Source organism: Acanthaster planci, linkage group LG15, assembly GCF_054643075.1.
Source record: "Acanthaster planci isolate LZ-2023a linkage group LG15, COTS_SCS, whole genome shotgun sequence".
Lineage (NCBI taxonomy): Eukaryota > Metazoa > Echinodermata > Asteroidea > Valvatida > Acanthasteridae > Acanthaster > Acanthaster planci.
Genome location: NC_141791.1, coordinates 1,254,991 through 1,280,697, shown reverse-complemented (window position 1 = coordinate 1,280,697; position 25,707 = coordinate 1,254,991). Strand labels below are relative to the sequence as shown.

Genomic DNA, 25,707 nt, shown 5'->3' with positions numbered 1-25,707 from the left:
GTCGTCCTCTTTGAGTCGAATTCGCAATCCTTGAAATAATCATTTAAAAAAGACAAAATGCCGAACTAAGAAGGAGGCAATGACTTTTCTGCTGCAGAGGCTCTCAATGCACGACCTGTTTTCTCTTGTTCACAATCGCTCCAATCAGTCAAGCCTTGGATGCCATGATGTGGAAAAGGAAAACACATAAGGGTGTAAAAAGGAACCTATGGACTGAAGGAATTTTCTGACATTGGAAAAATAGAAATGCTGTAATAAAGGAAACAAATAAAACCCTGGACCCGTCGATTAAACGTCTGGGTACTTTACCGAGGTTAATTGGCCTGTGGCCCAAGTTGCATTGCGAAAAAACTGGAAACGAAGGCGCCGCCCGGATTCGAACCGGGGATTTCCTGTTTACTAGACAGGCGCTCTAACCGACTAAGCCACGGCGCCTTGCTTCCGTTGTGGTTTGGTTGTATTATTTGTGACGGAAATTTCGTTTCCAAAACTTAATTTAAAGCAAAAAAATCGCCCAGTAAGGGACTCGAACCCTTGACCCTCAGATTAAAAGTCTGATGCTCTACCGACTGAGCTAACCGGGCTCTGGTTATCGTTTTGGAATAGAGGCCCAAGTACCATAATATGCCAGACAGTTAACAAAGTAAAGGCAAAAAACCACGAAGGCACCGCCCGGATTCGAACCGGGGATCTCCTGTTTACTAGACAGGCGCTTTAACCGACTAAGCCACAGCGCCGTTGCGAACATTGCCTAACCGTTATTATGTGACGTTGAAGTCTGCACGGGTTACAACATACCAGGTCGACCACTACGCTATGATATATTTGTATTAACACCTCAGTAGACATTTCAAACGTCTGGTGTCGCCATCGCCAGTCATTGAAAAGCAAGGTCGCTTAGCATCATGTTTTTTATTGCTTGTATTTTGTGGTGATGCAGGATTTTAATTGAACTTAACAGTAACTATAGGTCGTAAGCTAATGGTTATTTTTTTTATTCTTTGGGTCATTTGTATTTTTTACTTTTTATTTCTAAATGTCTATTAATATTTATTAGCGAATTAATAATATTTATCGATTATTTTGTCTTATTTGCTATTAGTATTCGTATTTTGATTGTAAGGAATACTTCAAGTCTCTTCTTACAGAAACACCTGAAGGATATACAATTTCCATCATTCAGTTATTTGTTTTAATGCTAATATTTACGATCTAAAAAAAAACCTCGTTTCACTGTGTTTAGTTGCCTTGATTTTGGCGGCCTTTGTACCAATCCTCATTGAGTATTAAGCCAGACGAAATTGCCGATATGGCAGGCGACAGGATAGGTTATCATTAACTACATAGGACGGATTTGGAGTGTTTTTATTAACCATTTTGATCAAATGAAATATCAATTTATTCCTCCGTTCATCAGCGCTATAATCGTCGACCTATGGACCCAGCGATCGTGCCCGAGATTTACACGTTGTGTTTATTCAGGGAAATATTTTCCATAGCGATGCGAATAAACTGCTGTTGTGAGGAAGACCTACGCGCTTTTACAACCCAACCGTGCAAATGAATTGCCAGTGAGCCGGTACAGAAAGGAGCAACGGTTTTAACGAAAACAACAGTGGAATATTTGCACTTTCCAGCTCTGGGAACGTCGAAGGAAATTACAATGGCAAGCCCGCGGAAATTGATGGCTTCCGCCAAATTTAACCCAAGGTAGGTGTCTTTCCGCCGACGGTTTCCATTCAAACGATTTCGGGACCACTTTGCAAATTCCTCTAATTCTGCATGCTGGAACAACTCATTCCCGGGGAAATAAAAACCTATATACCGGAATCGAGTCCATTGATGTTTTTGTATTCAAACCATACAGAAAAATAAAGAGGAAGAGGCCTATTTGATGCCCATGGAGTAAGGGAAAATTAAGCACTGTGATCAGGGTCTGATACTCAACCAGCTTTAGGAGCCATCGAAGGTATAAGCTTTCTCCTGGTTGAAGATTCCTGCGCAACTATCACAGTTGAATTGAATGCAAAAATTACAAGAAAATGAGATATTTTCAGAAAAACTTTAACCTACTAAGCCATGGCGCCACGATAGGCAAAAATATATGAAACACTTAAAATGATGTAAAAAGGAATCCACTTTGGCATAAATGGATTGGGAATAAAATGAAGGAGAACTGAACCTAACGTCATCCGATAAGGGACTCGAACCCACTGACCCTAAGATTGAAAGCCTACCGATTGAGCTAACCAGGCGCCGGTTATAGTTTTGAAATAGAGCCCTAAATAGGATAATACGCCTAAAATAATCAGGAAAGGGAAAATGTATGCAGGCACCGCCCGGATTCGAACCGAGGATCTCCTGTTTACTAGACAGGTGCTTTAACCGACTAAGCCACGGCGCCGTTGATTGGGCTTCTATTATTTCAGCATATGATCTCAACCTTATCGTTTCTAAAAAAAAGCGTCACTTTTCATTCGTGAGCCTATTCATTGCCTGCACCGATGTTTTCATCATTCTCACCCTGATCACGAATTGAGCATCTAAAAAGGCCAGTTGCAAACTTGCTGTTCAAATGAATCTACTGTTTCGGTCTCCAATAACAGGTCGTCTTCTAAAGACAAACCCTCCCACCCTGTCGTGCAATATCAGTGATGTTAGAAGCATTTTATTTTTCTCACCACCGCTCGTCTTCATTGTCCTGCAATTCCCAGTTCCTGACACGGAGAGCAAAGAACTGACCCTCGCATATTTTCACGGACAATTACACTTCAGACCGCCCGTTTCACAACCCGTTAGCACAGCAAACGAACCTAACTCGGTCACACCAGATCGTAGTAAAATGACTTTGCGTGGCCGTTTCCTCACGTCACGCTGAAGGTGTTCGTGTTCATTTTGCTCTTAGCACATTCAGCTGAGAATTTTTTTGTGGTGATATATGTCCTTTTTTGTTTTATATAATCCACTGTGTTTGCTCATTTTGTTCGGCATGTTTGCTCATTAGTTTTTCGTGCTTGCCAGTGTGTTTTGAGACCATTTGTTTGCTGATAGACGCAGTCAACCCGCGTCCCTCTTTCTTCAGTAGGCCGTACCGCTGTTTGTTTTTATCGCAGCATGTTGTAATTTATGAATTTCATTGCAATGTAACACTCGTGAATAATTTACCAATAAATCTGGGTGTCTCGTAAGCGTACGTTAATAAAACAAACTTCCCACATTATCCCGTGATAAAATTCCATACCTGAATTTCATAACCAATATCAGCTCTTCTTCTTTGGAAGACAGTTGGACGAATCTGGATCTCTTTCCGTTCACTTGTCAGCATTCATACACCACCATTTTATTTATTATTTGTTTATGTCTTATTTATACTGGGGAACCCATTTAGTTTATAAAAACTGCTCTCCCATACATCCCAGTTCATAATATTTAAAAGCGATACAAATATCCGTTGAGACAAAGTACTGAATTGATCTGCCATTGCAGATGAATGGAAATATTTAAGGATTCAAAGTATCAAAGGAAATCCAGCTTCCATCACTTGTTAACTGAAACTAATTTATCTAAGATCTCTGGTTTATATCGAGAGTAGACAAACTGAATATGGTCGATTACAGGCATGTGGATATCGGCAAGACGAGATTGTTGACAATAGATAGTAATATGTCAATAATAAGACGAAGTTCGTGATCAATACATTCGTAATAACAAAACTCGGGGTGGTTCTGTAAGATCTTAAGACTTCAAGAATAATTATTGCAAGAAGTTGTATGGAATTTATTTTCATCATTATGTCTCAACTGTGGTATTACAATATACACTAATGATAAAGTCGCGTGATTTCAGGGCAGGCTCGGCTGAAGATGTCAATTACTTTAAGTGCATCGCACAGCCCTCCTTGGCACACGCGGGTCTCATCTCGCAAATCTCTAGCTGACGTCGTATCGATCGTTACTCCCTGGGCAAGACTCAACCGAAGATTGCATAAAGAACCCTGAAGCAAAAGGACGCGGGACACAGAGAGATTAGACCAGACAGGACAGAAAATCGCGCACCATCTCACATCTTGCTGTCGTCCGAAGGAGCATCTTTCACCTAAAGCCCTGTTTTCTTATGTTTGCGAGAGATTTTGGATAAGGACATCTTGTCATTGTCAGGATGAGTACGTAAGACGATTGCAACAGTGTCTGAGGAGTAAAGATACAACATGATGCGTGGCCGTGCATGTCTTCTGGAGATCACGTCTGATGTTTCCGGACCCATACATTGGACAAAGTGTTATGAAAGTCCAGACAGAGCTAGAGACTGGCACGTGCTGCACGTCAGTGTGATTGAATACTGCCTTCACAAATCAAGTCTCCTTCTTAGACTGCTTGTGTGTAATCTCAAGGCAGAGTAATAAATGGACACTGTCGGCTTTTAAAACAAGTAATGCAAGACGAAAAAGGGCTCTGTTAACGACTGTGTTTCTCGAGGAAGGACGTGTATAGGTCTTCCTCCCGAGTGAGACGAATGAAACAAGGTTACACTCTCGGTCTCTGAGGGACGGGAAGAATAGTTTGTCCATATCATGCCTCAGCGCATTGGTGTTGCAGGATCTGAGAACGTAATTGCCTTCAGGGACTGGCGGGTGAAAGTGAGAAATAGTGCGACATTTTACCATTTAAGGAATTTCAACCCAGCGTGTCCCGCTCACATTTGAAGGACAAGAATTACGTATTTACGTTTCGACGAACCGTTGGATCATCTTCAGTTCGACTCTGGTATGGAATACGCGAGGCAGTTACAAAAGCTCATACATTTGGCGATAAAAAAGAAAGTATGATCGCCCCTTTGCAATTTGCCGACTGTATGCGTTCCTCGATTCTTGCTTGTGTGTTAGTCATTAGTCCAACGGATTGGACGCAAGTGGATCCGGATATTTCATAACCAAAATACGCAGGAACCCATCCATTAAGATAATTATACACGCACTGCAAGTTTACTAAAAGCAGGGACTGTTTATTACTTGAGTTTCTTCCACTGTGATAAATCACATGACATTGACTGGCAACAAAAAAGCCAGGCAACAAAGGGCAATGTGACGTCCCATGTCGGCACTAGGACAGTGACACTGTGCTTGTTTGCGTTCGTTAGGGCGGGATGACGCGTACCGAGTGCTGGATTTACGTTAACTCGATGCGCATGTCTAAGCATGCGCTGTTCTGGCCAGGGATTCGGAACAAATTATGACTTGAAGAAAAATTACATTCAAATTGGACTTCGCGTGGCAAACCAGGGAGTAAACTGGGCACGGATCTTTGTGTTAAACACTAGCAGTATTTGCGAAATAATCAGCACGTCTGGAAAGCTGTTTTTAGTACAATGTGAACCACGAGAGATCTTCGGCACTGCTGCATTGTAAACCCGGCTGGACATGGCCCTTTAGCAATATGGATCTGGAGATTGCATCTGCTGTTGATTTTTTTACTGCCGCTCTCTTGCCGTGCTCCCGGCCCTCGGTTCAAATTGATTTTTTTGTCTCCGTTGGTTATATTCGACGATCTTAAGCTACCCGCAGGTTTTCGTCGCCGAAGTCTGTTGATATTCACAAAAAGTAATGTTTTATTGCAATTGATAAAAATAACACTAGACTCGCTTCGTCTGACGCGGAAGCCTCTTAGTTTGTCTTACAATCCAACTTTTTTTGGTCTGTTTTGAGCGACCGAACATAGCGAATTCTCCGGTTGGACAATTATTATCTTGGTTTTTCGCAAGTTATTTGAGTTGTGATGAGCTGTTCTGAAATTAATTCACAACTGAGATTCTGTCGGCAGCAGGGCGGCAAGAAACGTCCTTCTCTCTTAATGGAAAGCAGGCACTTTTAGGCCATAATTATCTTGCTTTTTCGTCTAGGGACTTCAACCAAATGACATTCATCAAGGCCTGCATTCCAGGTGGAAGCCCAGCAGCAGATATCGTTCCCTCTCCACACAAGGATTAGGCATAAATCGGTTGTTACTACGGCAACCTTCCCTCCGTCTGTTCTTTTAACAAACGTCGGCCACATGGAGTGATATTCTAGGAGGGAAATGTCTAAGGAATAAAACGGTGAGTGGTCAACGTGGAGTTGTTTTTAAGTTGAAAGACAACGTCGGAAGAATGTTACAATCACGCCATTTCTTGTAAAAAGAAGCTCTTGCATAATCGACTCACCATTAAAAATGCACTGCCTTTCGACTATATATCGGCTGGAAAGATTGAAAATTGTCCAATTTTGGCTACCAAGGAAAATATAAAGCTATGCACGAGTACAGCAATCGAATGTTTAAGTGGTGATCAACGTAGCTGATATACTATCGTTGTCGTCTTTTTCTGAAGTCAAAGCCCGATATTTTGTGCTCGTAAACATGACATCCAAGAAGGGTTATTCTTCTGTTCTGTGCTCAACAAATACCGGTCATGGCAAGCCTACTCCAAATCCGCTCCAGTCGTCGGACTATCGAGAACTCTACAACCAACTGTCGCTCTCCAGTCGTTTGGCTGCCAAGTCACGGACTCCTCTCACTCAAAAACGTCTGTCGTCTACCCGAGGCCTAGTCCCACCCAAGCGTTTCCATTCCCGGTTCGGAGTGCCATCGCTGGCTGCGCCGTCGTCGTCCATTCCTGCCTCACCCCCGCCAGTTATCACCTTGTCAATGCCTCAGACGCCTCCGAGAACTCCAGACTTGGACATCAAACGAGGCCGCGAGGACTCTAGTAACATTGGAAAATCTTCTTTTCTCGCCGTGCCGGGGTTTCACGACGAGCCCTGCTTCAAAGCCAAACTGCCTGATAGGCCCGACGAGAGTGAGGATATACACATCAGGCCTCCTTCCCGCCGTGGTAGCAGGAATAAAGACCCAAGCACCAACGACCGCCCTGACGGCCCCAGCTGTCATCTGCCAGACCTGGAAATGGCTCTTCGTCGCGTTCAATTATCGGAAATGCTGTTGAGACGCAAAAAATTACCTTTACTTCGTGTGGAAAACTCAACGAATTCGAGAAGTGTGACGCCCAGCGCGAAGTTGCAAGATGGCTTACCCTGCTCAAGCGCAAGGCTGTGTGGTGAGCTAAAAATGTCTCCAAGTCGTTCCGAACAACCCTTGCCGCCAAATCGCAAAAGGTCACCGCTGGCCTGTGGCAAGCCGGCTCGCCACAGTGGTCTCTGTACTTACGTGGAAGTCGGGCGTGACCCGGTAAGCTGTGCCTCTGCTGAAAGTGTAGAGGACCGCCAAACCACGCCCACAAAATGGCGGCGCCATAGACTATTCAACCGTGAGATTTCAGACGGTCCAATTCAGTTGCACAATTTCCGGCTGACATCAACAGAACTAAGAAAAGGCGGGAGACCATAAATGACGTCACTTCTCACCCGTGCAGGTAGAGCGAACAAAATTTGGACGTGGCCGTAAGTGCCAGAACACATACACCAAATTAGCTAAAAGTCAGGTGCCTAAACTGCCTGCCACTTTAATTTAAAAAAAGAAACCAGTACATTTCTGAAAAGGGCCAAACAAACTCCACTCGACTATTGATTTTACCCCTAAGAGAGGTCGGTTTCGACGCATTGTCGGTTATTGTAGTACCTTAAAGTGGTACGAGGACAAATGGGATGCGATCTGTGAAACCCTTCACACGGTGAGCTTTGTCATTTGGGTGAATATAAACTTCGTACTAACACTTTTGTTTTCGGATCTATTCCATTTATGATCCTAGGTTGTCAACAACATGAATCTAGGTTGTCTAGCATCACGAATTAAACAGTTTTGAAAACAGGGCAGTGTCCAGATAAATTTGAAATTGATATATATGTACCAAAATGAAAAAGCTCACCATGTGAAGGATTTTTGCAGATCACATCACAAATGCTAAGACCTTGACCAAGATCATGTTAGTGATTGCCTTCAATCGTGATCACAAGATGAGTGAATAAATGAATTTTTTTGTTCCTAATGGGTAGCTTTTCCACTTCGTACCCCTCAAACCTGCTCGTAAGCAACCAATATTAAACTTTAAATTTATTTATTAATTTGATAAGTTTAAATAAAAGTAAAAAACTGGAGAGACACTCACATGCATAACGATTTAGTTCTGATTTCTCATGTCTGGCATGTTTGGTATTCTTGTTCATGGTATAACACACTAAGCATGTGGGATGTGTCTCGTGAGAAACGAAATATTCAGTATAGTATTTAATCATAAATCTAGTTTTGATGGGTCCCAGGAAATCATACAATTTAAAGATTGATGTCGGTCATTGTTCTTAATACCAAGGTTCATCACTAAACATTTCAGATAAGCCTTTGGTTCAGCGTACAGTAGAACAGCAACACCAACTAGACCCATTTCTTTGAAAGGGGGGGGGAGTAAGAAGATGGAGAGAAATTCCTCTCATTGCAGGTTGGTCACGAATCGCGTCAGGCGTGGGGTTGAGAGTGTGCATTTTAATCTCCAGCTTTTGGTGGTGTGTGTGTGGGGCCGTGGGGGGCGCAAATTTCAAAGCAAATTTGGCTTCGGGCTTTTTGAACATAATGTGGGAGGAGAATATCAAACTCTGTCAGGGTGATACCCAGTGGCTGGATAAGCCACTGATTTTTCTAATTCTAGACCATCCTCATATTTCAAAGCAGGAAATTACGATGAGGCTTCATCAATTAGTGTACCAGAATGTATGCCGTAGACGTCTGGGGACTTCATCAAGCTCCAAAAGGGCCAAATGTTAATCAAGAATTTCTTCCGGTAATCGCGACGATAAGGACTTCTCGGAGGATGACCAAAGTACTCATTAAATTTTAAAGATATTAATATGCCCATGTATTATAATTTTACTCAAAGGGAAATGCTAGTTGAATGAATTGCTACGAAAGGCGCTTATTGCATTGGAAAAGCCTATTTGTGACTGCCTTGTTTCCATAAGTTTTAATTTAGTTGAGAATAGGCACCCAGGCTGATCGTTGTAAATTGCGCTGAACGTTGTAAATCATGGAATAAATGAAACAGACAGGAAAAATCTCTTTTGTACATGTGGTGGCTCTGAAAAGAGCCGTTGGTTTTGATTAACCAAGACGTTTATTTCTTGGCTGCCTTCTTTCCTTTCTTGGCTGCTGCTTTCTTGGGTTTGGCCTTGGCTACTGGCCTCTTTGCTGGCTTGGGCTTGGCTGCTGCTTTCTTAGCTGCCTTTCTCGGAGATTTTTTGGCGGCCTTCTTGGGCTTGGCTGCTCTCTTCTTGGCAGGTTTCTTGGTCTTCTTGGCTGCCTTGGCCTTGGCTTTCTTGGCGGCGGCGGCTGCTGCTTTCTTGGCCTTCTGAGCTGCTTTCTTTGCTTTGGCCTTCTCCCTTCTGGCTGCGGTTCTGGCCTTAGCTTTCGCTGCCCTTGCCTTAGCAGCTTGCTTGGACTTGGCCGTCGCCTTGGTCTTGGCCGCAACCTTGAATCTACCCGAAGCACCGTTGCCCTTGACCTGCTGTAGAGAACCCTTGGCCACACCAGACTTGAGAGCTCGACGGATGTGGTGAGCCTCCTTGGTGGTGTCCACCTTGAAGTTAGCGGCGATGTACTTCTTGATGCCTTGAGCAGACGAGCCACGGCGATCTTTCATGGCAGCAATCGCAGAAACGACCATCTTGCTAGCGGGAGGGTGAGCCGCACGCTTGGCCTTCCTGCTGGGGGACCTGGCACGCTTCTTCGGGGACTTCTTGGGAGACGACTTGGCCCTCTTGGTCGGTGACTGAGACCTTGTCGGTGACTGGGATCGCTTCGGAGAAGCAGCTTTCTTTGGAGAACCTGCCATCTCAAAAATCTTATCCTACGACGTGAATACAACACTTCAACAGCTCAATGAACAATTACAATAACATTTTTTGCGCGTCATATTAATATCTGTATTGCGGACGTAGTTGTAACAAACATTCGGAATGCAGAATTTTTTCAAAAAATGTCGTCTTTGATCTAATTATGTGTTTGTCTTTCACTAAATATCCACCAAATTATCGATAACCCCGGTAACCAATCTTGAAATCTTCTCCTATCTTAAACATTAAGCTTAAAACTTTTGGATAAAAGTTACTAACTTCTCGAATATCAATGTATAGCAATATTAACCCAGCAACAACTTTTAGCACACAAATGTCCCAAACTTAAAGCTCAATTTCATCAATTTTAAGATCAAAATATTATCAAAACAAGCACAAGTCATTCAACATCCGTAATCGAGCACCCAGATGATTCTATAAATGAATAAATCATTCCAAAATGGTAACTTCTGAAGTTGAAAACCTGTTGCAACAAGACAGGACTTCAGCATGCAGCGCGCCCATCTTGCTCGCATTATTTTCGTTCGAACCCAACTTGCGCGGCAGTGAACTCACCCTACGGTTCAGAGAATCAGTAACCTTTTTGACAGGCCTTGTACAGAAAAATCAGAAATTAAAATTTTGCCCACTCTTACATATCACCTCATATTTTTCACAACCAAAAGGCCTAGTAGTTTGTGTAAAATTAACTCTGTTTTGTTATAGGCATGTACAGGCCTACACATGCTACACGGGAATGATCTTGATACCTTGATGATCACTTGGGACCCTTATTCAATTCTCCCCACTGCAAGTAGTCAATCTTTAATTAATGCTTCTTCCATTTTTCAATCAGCCGTTCTCACGAACTTCATCAAGTCTCAACTCAGGAAATTTCCCCACGGGCGTGTATGTAATACAACATCGATATCAAGTAAACCTCGTGGTTGTATGTGTTTAGTTAGTATCATCCTATCGCTTAACGGCCGGGCTGCTTATCCTGGCGTCGATGAAGAAATTGAGAAAATAAACCACGCATTGCGCTTCCTATTACTGCGGCTCTCACAGCGTTTCCGTTTTTTCCCCTCGGTGGCCGAAAGTGTTTGATCTTGTTTGCTCGATAAAATGATGAACCGTGCATTACTTATTTGCTTTGCAAACCGACTCCGTCTTGGGAGCTTAGACAAAGAGAGCATTTGATCGGGGCACATAATGTACGTTCGCCGTCAGGCCTAACCGCCTCGGGGATAGAATTTCTTCTTCGCCAGTAAGATTGACGTCACCCCTGGCATTTTTCTGCGCCTTGTTAGGCGCTAACTGCAGCATCTGTGACTCAGTTTAGTAAATCTCAGAGGGTCACAAAGATGAGGTACAATCTGTGTCTCCAGTGAACAACTTTGCACCCCTTAGAGACAACATAAAGAAACATAAAGTTAGTCCCGTTTGAAATTCATTGTAAGTTTAGGGAATGGAAAGACATTATGGAAAAGAAAGTCCCAGAACTTAGATGTCGCCTTTGGCGTTGAGGGCGCTGCGTTATTTCAAAGCAGTACTAGACTCCCCGGCACGCACGCACACATGCATGTCTAGTCTGTGACTCCCCGTATTAACACTGCTTATCCGCCGCAGACACGTAAACGCATAGACCGCTAGGTCCTATTCGAAACTACAGGGGTTTTTCGTGATCTGCGCGGCGCCCGACTAAAATCAAAACTATGGGCAAATTTATCCCTTAAGTTACGCACAGTTTAAGAATTCCAGCCATAAAATGAATGAAGCCATTTTTTTATTGTAAAAAAACCCATACGGATTCAAAAGAATGCGGTTGCAACAGTTGAAAAGAAGAGATAGCAGTAACGAAGAGCAAAAAAGGTGAACGTATTTGGAAGCACAAGTAAACAAATACAGGCAAAGTGCATTGCGCGTAATGCGCACTGGACGCGCTGTCATGCTCCGTTCTGCCCATTGTTTGCCTATACTTTTCAAAATCACGGTTATACGCGCAAGACTGGCGGTCTATGTGTTTATACGTCTATGTTATCCACCCTGAGCTGAAGTGCACCCTCACTGGTGAAAGAAAGACAGATGGTACTAAGTTTTCCAACCGAGTTCTTGCACGCGTTCGGCGTGCACGCGAAGACCACATATTCCAGACCATAGATTTATCTATGTTCAAGAATAAATTTGTTGCGCGTACTCAGCGTAATTTGTGTCAAACGCGCATGAACTCGCACGCCCATGCGGTGAGTGCTACCAAAGCACTGTCAATTTCATTTCAAAACACGCCCTCTTTTGTTCCCACTTAGAGCGGATTGGCCGGAGCAGTATGAATCGCGTGGTGTTATAGCCTTAGTAGAAGTGTGCGATTTTCTTTCCTTCTGCTGCTTTCAGTGTATGCAGCGCCAGACAACAAGTTGCGAGGCAAGAGTTGCAAAAGTTCAGGTCAGTGGTGCATCATGACCTTCGAAAGCAGCTTCGCATCGGTAGATGCATGTCAAGATAAAACCGCCGATAAAATTTATCCCACTCAATGTTGCCTCTCAATCCATGTTTTATCAGTCTCCCTTCGTTGTGGTTCTTAACCTCAGTACTTTTCTTCGAAAGCCATCCTCTTGCAATGGGGTAGGGCAATAAAACGCCTTGATCCTGCATCATGTATGCAGGACGGCTCCTTCTTCACCGATGCCTACTCTTTTCTTTCGATTCCTCTCTTTGTGTCTTGCATCCTACCTCCCATTCACGAGTAGTTCTCATCTACATTTCCTTCTCTCATCCAATTTCATTAGAATTAGACTGCATCTTCTCTCATTAAATCACCCTGAGGTCTTTTCTTGCTGAAGATAGCCGACCCCCTTTGAAGTACAGGCAGATCATGCCGATTTCTGACAACAAGCTTCTTCAACAATCAGCACCCTGAAAACTCTGGCAACTTTTTCATGACGCTGCTAACCGCAACCTACTTAATAAGCTTATTAGTGACCAGAAAGTTAAGACGCACAATAGAGTACCCGCCTCACTGGCCCTTTGCAAGTCATCTGGAAAGAGACAACACTGATTGCAGGATGATCGGCTGAGCAAACACAGAATGCCTTTGTGTGTCGCCTTGGTACACAGGAAGGAGTTTTCCGAAACCCTCCCCACACACAGCTTTGCTCTGTGGTATGACTGGCTATATTTGCTTCCTTCGACGATTGCCCAACAACATGGTAAATGCTATCTTAATCACTAGGGCCACTTCAAGCTTTTGATGTCCCTATGACCAGAAGTCAGCGAGATCAGATCGTGGGAACAAACCGAGACAGGCACGGGTTACCTTCGAAGCTTCAGCACGGTAAAGGCAGGAGGCTTCATTTCAGACCTCGGCAACTTCACACCATCGATTAACAACCAGTGTACCACAACTGGAAAAAAACATCGATGAAGTCAAAGAGGTGGATGTCTACTGATGTCAAACTAACAGCTTTCGGACACACCTGCATGATTCAGTATGATTCCGGCAAGAAGGCCTGAACGACGTATAGGCAACACATCTTTTAATTAAACTATTTAAATTGCAACGATCGAATTGGAAGAGACTCCGCATAACTGGTGAATTTTGCGAGGCTAATTGCAAATTGTTACTAAGTGCTCAACAAAGTAAACATGATCATTGATTGAGACATCAGAGAAGCCAACCATATGGTTTGCTTTTATTGAGAAGTACCTTACCGGTGGGAGTTCCAGACATCTTTTGTGTGTTCTCTTTGCAGACCTAAAAATTCCACGCTCCCCCCCGAGGCGAGGATTTTTGCTCTATTTGCATACTCTTTAATACGCCACATTCTGAAGACTTAACTTCTTGTTTGTAAACTTCATGTCAACAGATGCTTCACTGGCAACCTCTTGGCCATTTGCTCTTTTTGACAATTAACTGGTGGTTTCATCAACTTAGCCCAAGAACTCACATTGTCGGATTGTCTTATTTTGAACTTCGTAAAGCAATGCCCCCTCAAGGCAATTAATCGAGAAGGAACCTGCATCTCCGAAGTCATAAACGGTGAAACTGAGCCTGTCTTAAGTTACGTGTGTACTGAATTTCAAAGTGAACAATTCAAGGAAACAACGACGGGCAGAAGTAATCGACCACGTGAGGAGTGATATTCAAGTGGAAAATTTTGTTGGTTATACCAAGTTACGGTCATCAAACTCCGGCAGGGGTAACTCGATCAAGCAACCGTTTACCAAATCTACAAGCGCCCGCGTGCTCCGACACACATTTCTCCACTCGCGACTGCAAGAAAATCTTGTTTATATGTTGGACAGAAGAGAGTTGATTTTTCTTTACTGGCCCTGTCAATAGAACGCCTGTTTAGGAGAAATTTGAGAGATTTCTGCGCAGTCTGATATTCTGTTTACAGACAGGGACATAGATGTACAGTGTATACGTAAAAAATGTACTGCTACTAGTGAATGCAGCAGCGCACTTGGACAACCCCTTCGAAAGTTTTTCGTAGGTTTGATCGCAGCTACACAAAAGAAACGCAAAACAAGATGCATTGCACGTAGAATTCCCTCTACGTATTGTGACTGTACAAAGAAGGCATACATGATTTTGAAAGAAACAGGTCTGCCCTGAAATTCTTTTCCAAAGATGTCACGAGCTCGCGATCGCCGAGGAGCGCTCGTCCGCACTCCAACAACCCAGAACCTCCTTGGGTCTTTCCCGTCGGGGCTTGCTCCAGGCACCGCCTACCACCGTGAAGTCACCTACCCAAACCTTCCGCTTACTCTGGATGAGATCTACGACCGAGCAGCTAAGTACACCGACAAACTCCTGGCCCGACCGGTGTTTTACCTGGACAATGAGGACGGTGATGATGCCTCACCGGCGGCTCCGCCTGTACCACCGTCCGGCGCGGCTCAACGTGCCCGGCTGGGGCGACAACAGTCGTCTGAGAAGCGGATGTCTCTGGCTACATCCCCTTTTCCCGGTGCTTCTCAGGCTGAAGAAAGCATCAAGAGGCCGGGTTATGACCGCCGTCGAACGACAGGATTACCTGGAAGTTCTTTGGACGGGGTGGCTCGGCGACTGTCTGGGCCGGGGTCTGAGAAGGGTTTTGTGCTGCCTGGTGTCCACGAGGGGCGTAGAAGCGGGATGGGAAATTCCAATGTACCACCTTCGATCGCTGAAGACGAGTGAGTTATGATCTATTAACGTGATCATATTTCGAATAACAAAAATATGGTTCAAATGTAATACATGTACTTTCATCGTCATCAATTAAGCAATAACAATATATAACAATATATTTTCCGTATCTTAATTTAGACATGAAAAAATATCCCGTTTTGTACCTGCCTACTTCTTTTTTCGCCTCTTTCTTTTTTTGGGGGGGGTAAATTTTTGTCTAATCACCATATATAAATCTCACATCAAGTGTTATGTTAGTTTTTGAGTCGTTCATTTTTATGAGTTTCAGTTGAAAGGTCAGGCCCTGTAACTTTATACATGTAGATCTCAATACAGATCCGTCACCTCGTCAACTTAATAAGAACACCGTTAATAAAAGATTCTGCTTATAAGACAATTTTTAGGTCCCAATCCTTGTTTTTCATTATTTTCATTCCTGACAATGCAAGGTTTCTGTCATAACAAGGTAATTTGCAAAATCCGAAGGTCCTCTTATTAACAAGGTTCAACCGTATGTACATACATAAACAACAGGCAGATCGCATCAAGTGTTGCATAATGCATCGAAAAGCCTTCCAACAACCTGCATGCAAGCCTGCGGCACACGTTTAATTGAAATACGCATGCGCATTATTATCCATCGGTTGATCTAGTACCCAGGCAACAAAACTGTTCCTTTTACAGGAGAATGGCGCACAGTACCATGTTGATAATGCCGATTGACCCTTTGACCTCCGTGCTTGACGACGGGCACTTTACAGTTGCTACCTTGCACTAAAATCACTTATTTTAACACGTTTTAAAGCCTCTTTGGGGCTTTGGAATACCAAAGATATGTCTTCCAAGCTTGCAAAAGAGAAAAAATCAACAAACAGGGTGAATTCCGCCTCAAATAAGGAGTAAGTTTATGTCGTTTTGCCGGTCTGTACGTTGGCCTACTGTTGACACTGCTTTGCCGTGCCGAAACCAAACAAACATGGCCGATGTCTGCTCTGCAAAGTTTTATCGATAGGCTTAAATGCACTATATCCTGTGTTGCACCATGACCCATACACACAAGACTAATGAGTCGGTGATGATTCTGAACATTTATTTCAACGTCATGTACTTAATCGCTTCAATACAAGTTTAAGAATAAGGAAATCGACAACATTAGGATCCACATTTAATATTAACCCTAACAGTCCTCAGTCCTCCAACAGGTGAAAGATTGAGAATGGTTAAGGTTAATGATTGACACTAACATATTTTATTGCGCTTAGGCCCTATTTAAGTTCATATGACATGTGAAGGTGATTAAGGAACGTTAAGTATTGAGTGAAGCAGAATGCTTTTGTTAATAGTTCCCCAAACCTTTGGACTGCCTAAGGACAATTTTACAGAGGGACAGAACAAAAATATAACATGCAAGACTAACTGTAATTAACACACACATTGTTTACAGATGATGATACAGTGCTTGTGATTAATTCATTGATAGATAAACAAAAACAAAGCAAAACCAAACAAACAAATAGAATTAGCCTAATAAATCTAACAAGAAATGTCACCTGAATGTGAATCGATCTGTTGTCAGGTTGGAATTTATCAAAAACACGGGTTCACCTTGATTGTGTTTCACCATAATAATATTTACTAACACCAAGCTTTGAACTTGAAGGTAAAAATTAACATTGTCATGATTATTAGGTGAATTTTAATGCATAGTGTTTGTTCTCCTGGCTAGTTTTTGAATGGTTGATATACATATATGGCACAGTCAGATGGTTTACAGTTTTTGCTATTTAGTCATGTAAAGTTCCAAATATTAATATCAAGAACGTTTGGCACATGGTACACCATACAGCTGAGACTCCATATGAGTCCCAAGTATTCAGTGTACTCCTTTCTGAAATAAAATCGTGTCATATATCATGCATACATAACACACATATTGGGTATTCATTTTACTCTCCCATTATGAGGCAAAAATCTGCCCATAAATGCTACATTCAATTCTACAACAGTGTTGCTAAGCACACAAATTTGTATTGCCCTCATGGTATCGAGTTGTTGTTACCTTGTCAATTTTTACAGGATTTATCAGATGAGAAAGAGTGACCTTCAAAAAGTGACATCAACAAAATAAGCGGTACAAACTACTAAAGTGAAATTTTCCAAAAAGGAGTTTTATTTTAAAAGTTTTAGAAGTGAGAAGCTGTGAGAGACACTAACTGTATGATCTAAATGTGCCGTTTGGATTTTAGCAGTGAGTCCAGTTAATGAAATGAGAGTATGTTGTTGGTCAGAACTGTAACTCCTAGTGATCTTTTAAAAACAAAAGATATACATAATATGTAAATTCATAAACATTTCCAAAAGGTTACATAATGTTTCTTTTTTTTCCTTTACATGTTCAACAGTCTTTCACATCAGCGCATACGATGTATGTGTTAATATTCATGAATCCATACTTACAGGGTTGAGGAAAGTACTTTCTGTTCGTGATTAATATTTGATGAGATAGGTGTGTAGATCTTGTCAGGCCATTGTAACTTCTGTCATGACCAGCATTTAATCACTTTAAGGGATAATCCTGACATCCATAGACAATCCCAGAGATCTTTGGATGGGTGATAAAAATCAAACTACTGACGTAGGTGTTGCGGTCCTTCAGTGGGTCTTGAGATAAATGTTTAGAGGGACACTGGAATGTAATTTGTTTTGACCTGGTTTGCTTTTGTGTAAGTGTGACAGGTATTGATTATGTTGTTCCAGATCAGTATGGTGTTTTGTGCCTTCCTTGCAACCTATAAGATGGGATTAGCCTTTGCAGTTTGGCTAGCTACATCAGTCAAACTACAGTGAACTTCAATTCATTGATGTTTGTGCTCTTGTTTGCTGAAAACCTGGAAAAAGTGGAAATACTTATTTTGGAATGCCAGGTTTGCTTAAAAGGTAGTGTCTTGTGTGTGGTAGTTTCTTGATTATAGTAGTTTATGAAGTTTATTTAGCTTATGAAGTTTTGTTAGGCATAAATTACAGATAGTACAAAAGAAACGTCGACATGGTTGACACCAGTGCTGATTGTGGGGGTGTGATATAACAATCATTAATCTCTCAATTCTGTCCAAGTTAGTGCTAATGAGTATTACTGGGAATTTTTGAGCCCCACAAATCAGATTTTATCACCATTGAGCTGTTTCAATAGGTGATGAATCCACGGTTTTGGGAGTCGGGCCAGCCAAAAGGGTCAGAGGATAATCACCTTTCTACTCTCTGGAAGGTTGAAAAGCTCTCCTAATGTTGCCAATTGGGGCTGATTTCTTTTATCATGGCAGTGAAGCACTTGATGGTTTACACCTAAATGGGTACTTTGCATTCATCAGGCCTATTTTTGATTATCTTAAGAGTGGATCTAATCTTGTGGAATTTTGGAGTTTGTAACGTGTAAGTGGTGGCTGCTCTTTCATATTTAAATCATGGAATTCATCGTGAAAAGAAACAAATTTATTGACGACGCTACACAGAATCTGCATTTGCAATTTAGTTTTTATTTTGGAATAAATAAGTTTTGGAATTACTTCTGTGAAATCTTTCGAGTAACTCAGACTGTTGGCTGGGTGTATCAGTGCTTTCACCATGTCATCCAAAGGTGATGGATCATTCCTTAGCAAACGTGAGAAAGCTAAGATTCGAGATTTTATATTGGCTCGGTAAGAAATTGTTTCTTAATTGGGTATAACATTTACTAATTTTTTTTTCATTTTAGATACCTATACATTTACCCCAAAAAATGTAATTATAAATAGCCTATATTTCAGATTTTGAACCTTTTCAAATTTCCACTTACCTTGAATGCACATTTCTTGACAAGTATACTTAAAAGATCAGCTGCAGTGTATATATACATAAGGAGTAGCCTACAGTTATTATCAAGAAGGTGGAGTAATTTCTCTTTTTATGTTAAACTTGCGATCTGGGCCCAAGTTTATGGCGCTGCTTACCGCAAGCGAAAAATCGGCGCTTACCGCAACAAAAAATTATGTGCTTACGCCGAACGGATTTCATGGGTTATCAAGGAATTTTGGCTTGTGCGCATGAATACATCCCATAACGAAAGATTCTGTGCTTAAAAGGTTAGCACAGAATATTTATGCTAGCACGGTTAGTGCAGAATGGAGATCGTAAGCATGGAAAACTGGGGTAAGCAGCACCATGAAATTGGGCCCTGTGCACTTTGTGCAAGAATTGTAGCAGGTGGTAGGTAAGGTAGTCACTTGAGTGTAAAGAAGGGGAACAACATATGTACATGTAGGCCTATGTTATTTTTAAATCACAAGTAAATAGTATGTCTAGCCAAAGAAATTATCATCAGAGTGCACACAGTCCTATTGGATTTGTCTTTATGGCAGAGAAGGACTTCCCTGTAACAACAGTATTAGTTTGGGTTTTCTTCTCTTAGCATGTGCCAAAGCGTAGAATCCATACAAGTTCTTATTTTCAGGATGGATATTTGAGTTATTCCTGATCAGTGGAAAAGAAGTATCAGTAGCCTTAGGGTTGGAACAGCTCTGTTCTTTCAGATACCCATAGCCCCAGGGTTTGGAACACTTTCTCTAGACTCTTGTCCACAGGGTCGGCAAGACAACAGGGGTTATAGATGCCCCTCCTACATGTTAAATCCAAGTGTACATTTGTTTTCTTCCAGCCGGGATTGTGCAGACAAAAGCCGTCTCATGTTTGAAGACGTTTGAGTTACTGTACAAACAGACGCCATAGTGCTTGCTTTGTTTCGAAGCATCATAGATAGTTCAAGCAGTCTTGAAAATCATCACCGACACCTGGTGTAGTTAGATTATCGTATGAGTCTTCCCTTGATGCATACATCTTGACGTACTGTCTCCGCATTCTCTTGAGCATTTAAGTTTTAAGGGGCCGGGAGAGGTTATCCTGTAGATTGATACAAATTCAAACAATCAAATGCCTTCCAGTTTGCAACCAGTTGTTTCATCACGTGAGAGTCGTGGGATCAAGGCCATCAGGTGAAAACTTCCAAACCTCTGTGAACATTTATTAACTTGCAGGCACTTGCACTAGCGCATTTTGTATTTCACTTGCTGTCTTGAAGTTATATCAGTTAGTAGAACATTTTGACTGCTTTTATGAATTGTATTTTCACAAGGACTTCCGGTGCCATACAGGTAGGTGGATGTCTAACGGATTTGATTTGTGCGAAAAGAATCATTTTTGGAAAACAGTCATTGTGGCACACTTGAAAGAAGGACTTTTTTGCTTTTGTTTTGCAGGGCTGCATCCATTGCTGCCAGTGTGGTTGGCTCGCAGGAAGGAAGGAAACAAAAACTAGTCATCTGGCCAGAATGGAACGATACGGACGTGAATGCAGAAAAATGGGTATGGCCAAAACAAAGTGCCTTCAAATCTGAGGTAGTCTCTTGTACAGTGTGAAATGAGAGACGTCCGAGAGTGAAAGTTTAACCTTGCAAAATGTCTGAAATCAGATTTATTTCCTCTCATTCTTGGAATGAATTCTTTACAGCCATGACTCTCTGCTTGAATTACATTAGGCCTGTAATTTCAGTCCTGGAACCTAACAGAAGCAGTTTGGGCAGTTCTCATCCCCTGGTCTTGGTCTTGTAGTCTGGGTGTCCCTTGAAATGTAGCCAAAGACAGTTGGAACTCAAGGTCTTTTGGTGACCCTGATCAGGGAGATTTGCCATTCTACTCAGCATGTATTATGCAAACTTTTTCTCTCCGTTTGGTGAGATTGAAATATCTGTTATTTCTGTTGCACAGGACGCACCGCACAAAGGGAAAGAAAAGGAGAAAGGCAAAAGTCCGAGCAGCATGGTAAGTTTTTGTTTTTCCTTTGTATACTGCAACAGAGACACTTGTGTATGCAGACCATAAACACCCATCTTGAGGCAAGAGGTTTCAAACTGCCAGAAAACTGGTTGGGGTCTTGGGAAGTTTATGTTTGAAGCAGTCTGCTCCTGACTCACCCAACTGATCTAATATCACCTGTCATTTTACACCTTTGACCATTCAGCAACACTTTTTTGATGACCCCGAGGGTCGCATCGAGATGCCGCCTTCTCTCAGGGCACGTGTTGACCACTTCCTGAGGCCGCAGGACTTCATAACGGACAAGATGCCTGTCATTTGTGACCCAGACAATGGGATGGACTTTGATTTGCTTAGTGCCAACTCGCACATCAATGACTGCGAGGTCAGTTTTTCTAGAATTATATTCAGTCCTTGAAGTCATACCCAATAAACCAATTCTGTTATTCATAAGTAGCTAGGTACTGTAAAATTTTCCCTGGACGAGAGGCAAATTTTTTTCTCAAGTCACATCAGTAAGGTCTTTGAATTTTGCCTGGCAATTTTGAAGACAACTGAGGGCTCTTTTGCCTGCAGGCATTTCTTGATGCTGATTTACCCCAATTTTCCATGTAGACAATGCGTTGGATCATCAGCCAGATTACAAGCCTATGGCGTGTCTCCATTGCCGACCGTAATGAGCCGGAGACCTCCACCATGTCAGTCGTTGGGGGCGTAGCCCGTAACTGGCGTCCCTGGGACCACATTTTTGCCCTGTGTCGGGTGGGGAAGGGGCCTCATCAACCCCAGTACAACCCCCACGGCAAGTACATTGTCAGACTCTACTGGATGGTGAGTACAGCGCATTTTCAGGGACAACATTTTATTGCTTTATTGAATACATCTTTTGAAATAGAATTTAGCCACTGAAGCGCAAGCTAGCATCCAAATGCAAACTGGACTGTGTACTAAAATACTGACAGAATGAATCGAACGTGTCAAACTTTGGAGGTTTTATGCAGACCTTTGTGGAGGTTTTGATTTTTGAGATGTCTGTTGCAGAATTATTACACTGGAAGATTTATTGATCTATTTTCATTTGTTGTGCCGTGCTAATCAGCATACAACAAACTCTGCTGTAACTATTATTATTGAAGTTATGTTTATCTCAAAGAATACTTTCAAAGAACTTACCTGATCAGTGGGATGTTACTTTAATAGGGTTGCTGGCGTAAGGTTACAATTGATGACACCATCCCATTTGATGACAACGGCAACATGCTACTGCCAGCAACCACGCTACAGCATGAGCTCTGGCCGATGCTTCTCAGTAAAGCCCTCATCAAAGTCATCTCGTTAGAGTGAGTATTACCTGCCTGATCAGAGTACAAACTCCTCGACGGGAGAACTCGCATAAATATCACTTCTCAATCGAGCTGAGTATGCTCTCTGAATTTGTATGCATTTTTTTCTCCTTTCTAGTTACGCTGCTGGGAGTAGTAGCTGTGAGTTTGGTGATGTGAGTGTGATCCATGCATTGACAGGCTGGCTACCGGAGACCATACCTCTTCAGTGAGTACTTCCTGATTCTTTCCCCAAAGATCCTATCGTCAGATTTCCCCTTAAATCATTATACATGTACATTATACTGTGAAGAACTTCACAATTTGATTTCCAGATACTATACCAGATTTATCCAGTTAGGACAGCGTGATCTGAAAAAGTCTGTTTCAACAATGAACTCTTCGAACTTGGATTTATTTTAGTTCAGGGAGTTGTTCATTTGCCAAGAAACTGTGTGCTCATTTGCTGCTAAGCATACAAATCTGCTAAGCACATCAAAGTTTTAGCAACAGTTGACCAGCCGAATTGGCACGTAATCCATATCGTATTGACTGGTTACCAGCCAAAGTTTGTTTCATAAGAAAAATTGCTCAGCAGTACTTTCTAGAAGCTGATGAGGCTGCCCATGTCTTTTCAAAGATACCTCAATGCCCTTAAAGCTGTCTGTCAAACTTTTTAACGACTCACCCACTGTAATCAATGCAACAAGGAGGTTGTACCAAAAGATGAAGCACGCTCTGCTGACTAAGGCAGATATGTTGGAAGAATTGATTCCTGCTGGAGGAACGTGTAACATGCTTGGCAGTGATTGGAAAGTCCAGGATTTTCAGATGGTGTTTTGTCAGCCACGAGAACAGGATTACATTGGAGGGTAAACAGATGTTGAACACTGAAGCTGCAGTTTCGTTCTTTTGTGCAGCTTTCGGAGATATTCGTGTTTTGCTTTGATGATTAACTTGAAGTTTTTGTGAAAAGAATGTAATGATTGTATTAATTTTGTCAAGGTTTTAATTGTTAGGTTATTGTACTTTTAAGTGTAGTGCATCTGTGTAGTTACTTTTGAAAAGATGTTCAGAAATGAATTTCAATCTTTTTTGCATGCATTTTGGTTGTTTGTATTCCATGCCGAATTCCGCTGCATATTTAATTTTGTCAGTGTCTAAAATATACAGTTGATTGAGCTCAATTACGCACTTAACGTATTCTAACACAGTTTCAGTTGCATTTGATTCGTCGTTTATTGGAATACTGTTTAATTCCATGTCTTCAGATTTGTTCAGAGTTTCAATTGGTATTCTATCAGTTTGCACGGAGTAATTATTAACAAATTTTGGCCATGACTTAAATATTTAAATTTACGTTTTATTGCAGTGATACTATAGGTGTTTCAAAGAGTTTCTTGTCACTCATCAATATTTCCACAATTAATTTCCTCAGGTACGGCCATCTTGACAAAGTCTGGCTCCTGCTGAAGCAACTCCTACCTGAGTTCAAACTGCCGGATCCCGAGGAGCAGATGAAAGAGGCAGATGCCGAAGGAGCAGGCAAAAAGGACTGCAAGTCAGATGAGGTGTCCTCGACGACAAAAGAATCTCGCAAAGAGGATAAGCCAGGAAAAGAAGGCAAAAGTGAGCTTAAGGCTTAAGGTTTTGAAAACAAATGTTCTCGTTGGCTCATAAAATTTGTTTGTTTACCTTCCAGATTTTTATGTTGATAGATGGTTTGGAGATGTTTTTCATCTCATTTTATTTGTTCTCCAATGGACATCAACAGGTGATAAATCAGAGAAAGGAGGCAAAGAAAGTACCCACAAGGAGCACAAGGACGATAAAAAGGACAAGAAAGACAAAGACAAGGAGAAAGACAAACGTAAGCACCTCAGTGCCAAAGCAAACCGTTTTAAGACCCTCTTTCTTTACAGTGATGCAATATTTCATACCCTTGTGGAGTTTTGCCTGAAAGTGGCCAGTTGTAAATACAAAAGTTCCCAGAATTCCATGCAATTGTGATTCTTGCTCTTGAAGCATTTTAGCTAAAGATTTTTCCAAGTTACTGTGAATACTGATTTCAAAACAAAAGTTACATTGGAGGTAGTTTAACCCGTGCAGAAAAGCCTCTCATCTTTAAACATATCACAATTTTTCTTCATAAAGCATTGCTTAATTCACATTCAAATAAAGTGTGAACTGATCTGAACAAATACTCAGACTTGCTGATAATGAAACGCATATCCTAAGCAAGATGCATTATTGATCATGGTCTCTGACCAATTTGAAATCGTTCCCCCTCCATTAACCCTCCCCTGGCCTTTGTAATAATAATTTTGTTTTGTTTAACCCTCCCCCCTTGCTAAAACCCATCTCCTTACTGCTCCCTTACTGATCGCAGGACCAATTGACAAGGAAGGGCTGTTAGGTCTGTTTTAACGAAGCATGCCAATAAACAAAGCCATCAATCTAAACACCACCTTTGCTGTGTGGAATTGTGACCTAGCATGTCTCATCAACAGCATTTCCACTCTGAGTTCTTACAAGACTCTTTTCTCTACCAATCCTGACTTGACTGTTTGCTAAATTTCTGCTGGTCTGCTCTTTTTAATAAGCACCCAACGGTTGGTTTGAAGTGTTGGGATTCATGTGCAAATCAGTCACATGACAGCGAGTCAGGTGGTCTGTAAAACTACCAAAATAAAAGTGAACTGATCACATTGATTGACATATTAAACTGATACATACAGTGAATAAAACCTTCCTTATGATTTTCCCCAATGAATCATCACAGTGCCAGTTTAAAACACAACACAACTACTGAACCAAGCGTCCCACTGGTCTTTCACATATGCTGGCATTTCCAAAATATACTAGAAACAAAAAGACAGATCAGCATTTTACTCAAATAGATTTCTATCCATATGCAATAAACCAAAAGCATGTTTTATCAGCATCATTAAATCTAGAAATACTTGTTGTTCAACAATAATTGCACGTTTTCCTGTCTTCTCTCAGTTTTCTGGTCCATGGTTCCACTAACCTTATCAAACTCTTTAACAAGGATTTATTTGTCTAGTTCACCTCCAGACTACATCTATGCTGGCGTATCTCATTTCACTAATCTTCAGAATCACAATAACCACCTGTCCTGGATCAATTCATTTCTGTTACTTAATTCTACCTATTATTAATCTCTGTTAGTCAATGTTTTATTTCCAGATATTTCCTTTTTATCAGTAACTTGTTACATGGGGTTTTTTGCATGATTGTTCCGTCATTTATGGTGGTACAGATCACTTTCAGAAGTCACCAACATGTTCAGTTTGTGCTTGAAACACAAATCACTTTCATAATTTGTGTTGTTATATCGCTCTTTTGACATGTGATTTGCATGTGATCAGCACTTGACCAGCATTTGATCAGCACTTGACCAGCATGTGATCAGCACTTAACCAGTATTATACCAGCATGTGAAGTACACCCTGTTTTGATGTTTGCATCAAGATGAAATGTGTGGTTTTCACAACATTCATCTCACAGGATTTGAAGTTTAATACTGCATGTTTCTTTTG

The 25,707-nt window shown here is 41.7% G+C and overlaps 2 protein-coding genes and 4 non-coding genes across 28 annotated transcripts in view; 1 reads left to right on the top strand and 5 right to left on the bottom strand.

Moving 5' to 3' along the window:
• adgb (androglobin) overlaps positions 1 to 25,707 on the top strand; it is a 67,230-nt gene that overhangs the window by 9,589 nt on the left and 31,934 nt on the right. For 12 of the 23 annotated variants that reach the window (XM_087146316.1, XM_087146311.1, XM_087146315.1 and 9 more), the window contains exons 1-11: positions 14,424 to 14,983; positions 20,267 to 20,372; positions 20,775 to 20,828; positions 21,028 to 21,207; positions 21,438 to 21,653; positions 22,023 to 22,162; positions 22,284 to 22,373; positions 22,855 to 23,016; positions 23,583 to 23,773; positions 23,919 to 24,014; positions 24,534 to 24,560. In XM_087146316.1, coding sequence (XP_087002442.1) covers positions 14,439 to 14,983; positions 20,267 to 20,372; positions 20,775 to 20,828; positions 21,028 to 21,207; positions 21,438 to 21,653; positions 22,023 to 22,162; positions 22,284 to 22,373; positions 22,855 to 23,016; positions 23,583 to 23,773; positions 23,919 to 24,014; positions 24,534 to 24,560 — 1,807 coding nt within the window. In that variant the 5' untranslated portion in view covers positions 14,424 to 14,438. Of the gene's footprint in view, positions 1 to 1,492; positions 1,711 to 14,423; positions 14,984 to 15,691; positions 15,878 to 17,880; positions 17,916 to 18,523; positions 18,674 to 20,266; positions 20,373 to 20,774; positions 20,829 to 21,027; positions 21,208 to 21,437; positions 21,654 to 22,022; positions 22,163 to 22,283; positions 22,374 to 22,854; positions 23,017 to 23,582; positions 23,774 to 23,918; positions 24,015 to 24,533; positions 24,561 to 25,707 lie in introns of those variants that run through there. The other 11 variants (XM_087146323.1, XM_087146324.1, XM_087146327.1 and 8 more) reach the window with 9 other exon arrangements.
• Trnat-agu (transfer RNA threonine (anticodon AGU)) lies at positions 362 to 435 on the bottom strand. The gene has a single exon. It is a non-coding gene; the product is annotated as a tRNA-Thr (tRNA).
• On the bottom strand, positions 512 to 584 carry Trnak-uuu (transfer RNA lysine (anticodon UUU)). The gene has a single exon. It is a non-coding gene; the product is annotated as a tRNA-Lys (tRNA).
• Positions 664 to 737, bottom strand: Trnat-agu (transfer RNA threonine (anticodon AGU)). Its single transcript has one exon. It is a non-coding gene; the product is annotated as a tRNA-Thr (tRNA).
• Trnat-agu (transfer RNA threonine (anticodon AGU)) lies at positions 2,331 to 2,404 on the bottom strand. Its single transcript has one exon. It is a non-coding gene; the product is annotated as a tRNA-Thr (tRNA).
• Positions 8,373 to 9,874, bottom strand: LOC147796570 (histone H1, gonadal-like). Its single transcript, XM_087146840.1, has one exon. The coding sequence runs from the start codon at positions 9,805 to 9,807 to the stop codon at positions 9,091 to 9,093; it is 717 nt and encodes a 238-aa protein (XP_087002966.1). The 5' UTR covers positions 9,808 to 9,874; the 3' UTR covers positions 8,373 to 9,090.

Bases quoted from the DNA above. Each gene is read 5' to 3' on its own strand.
- LOC147796570 (XM_087146840.1), bottom strand. From the start codon at position 9,807: ATGGCAGGTTCTCCAAAGAAAGCTGCTTCTCCGAAGCGATCCCAGTCA.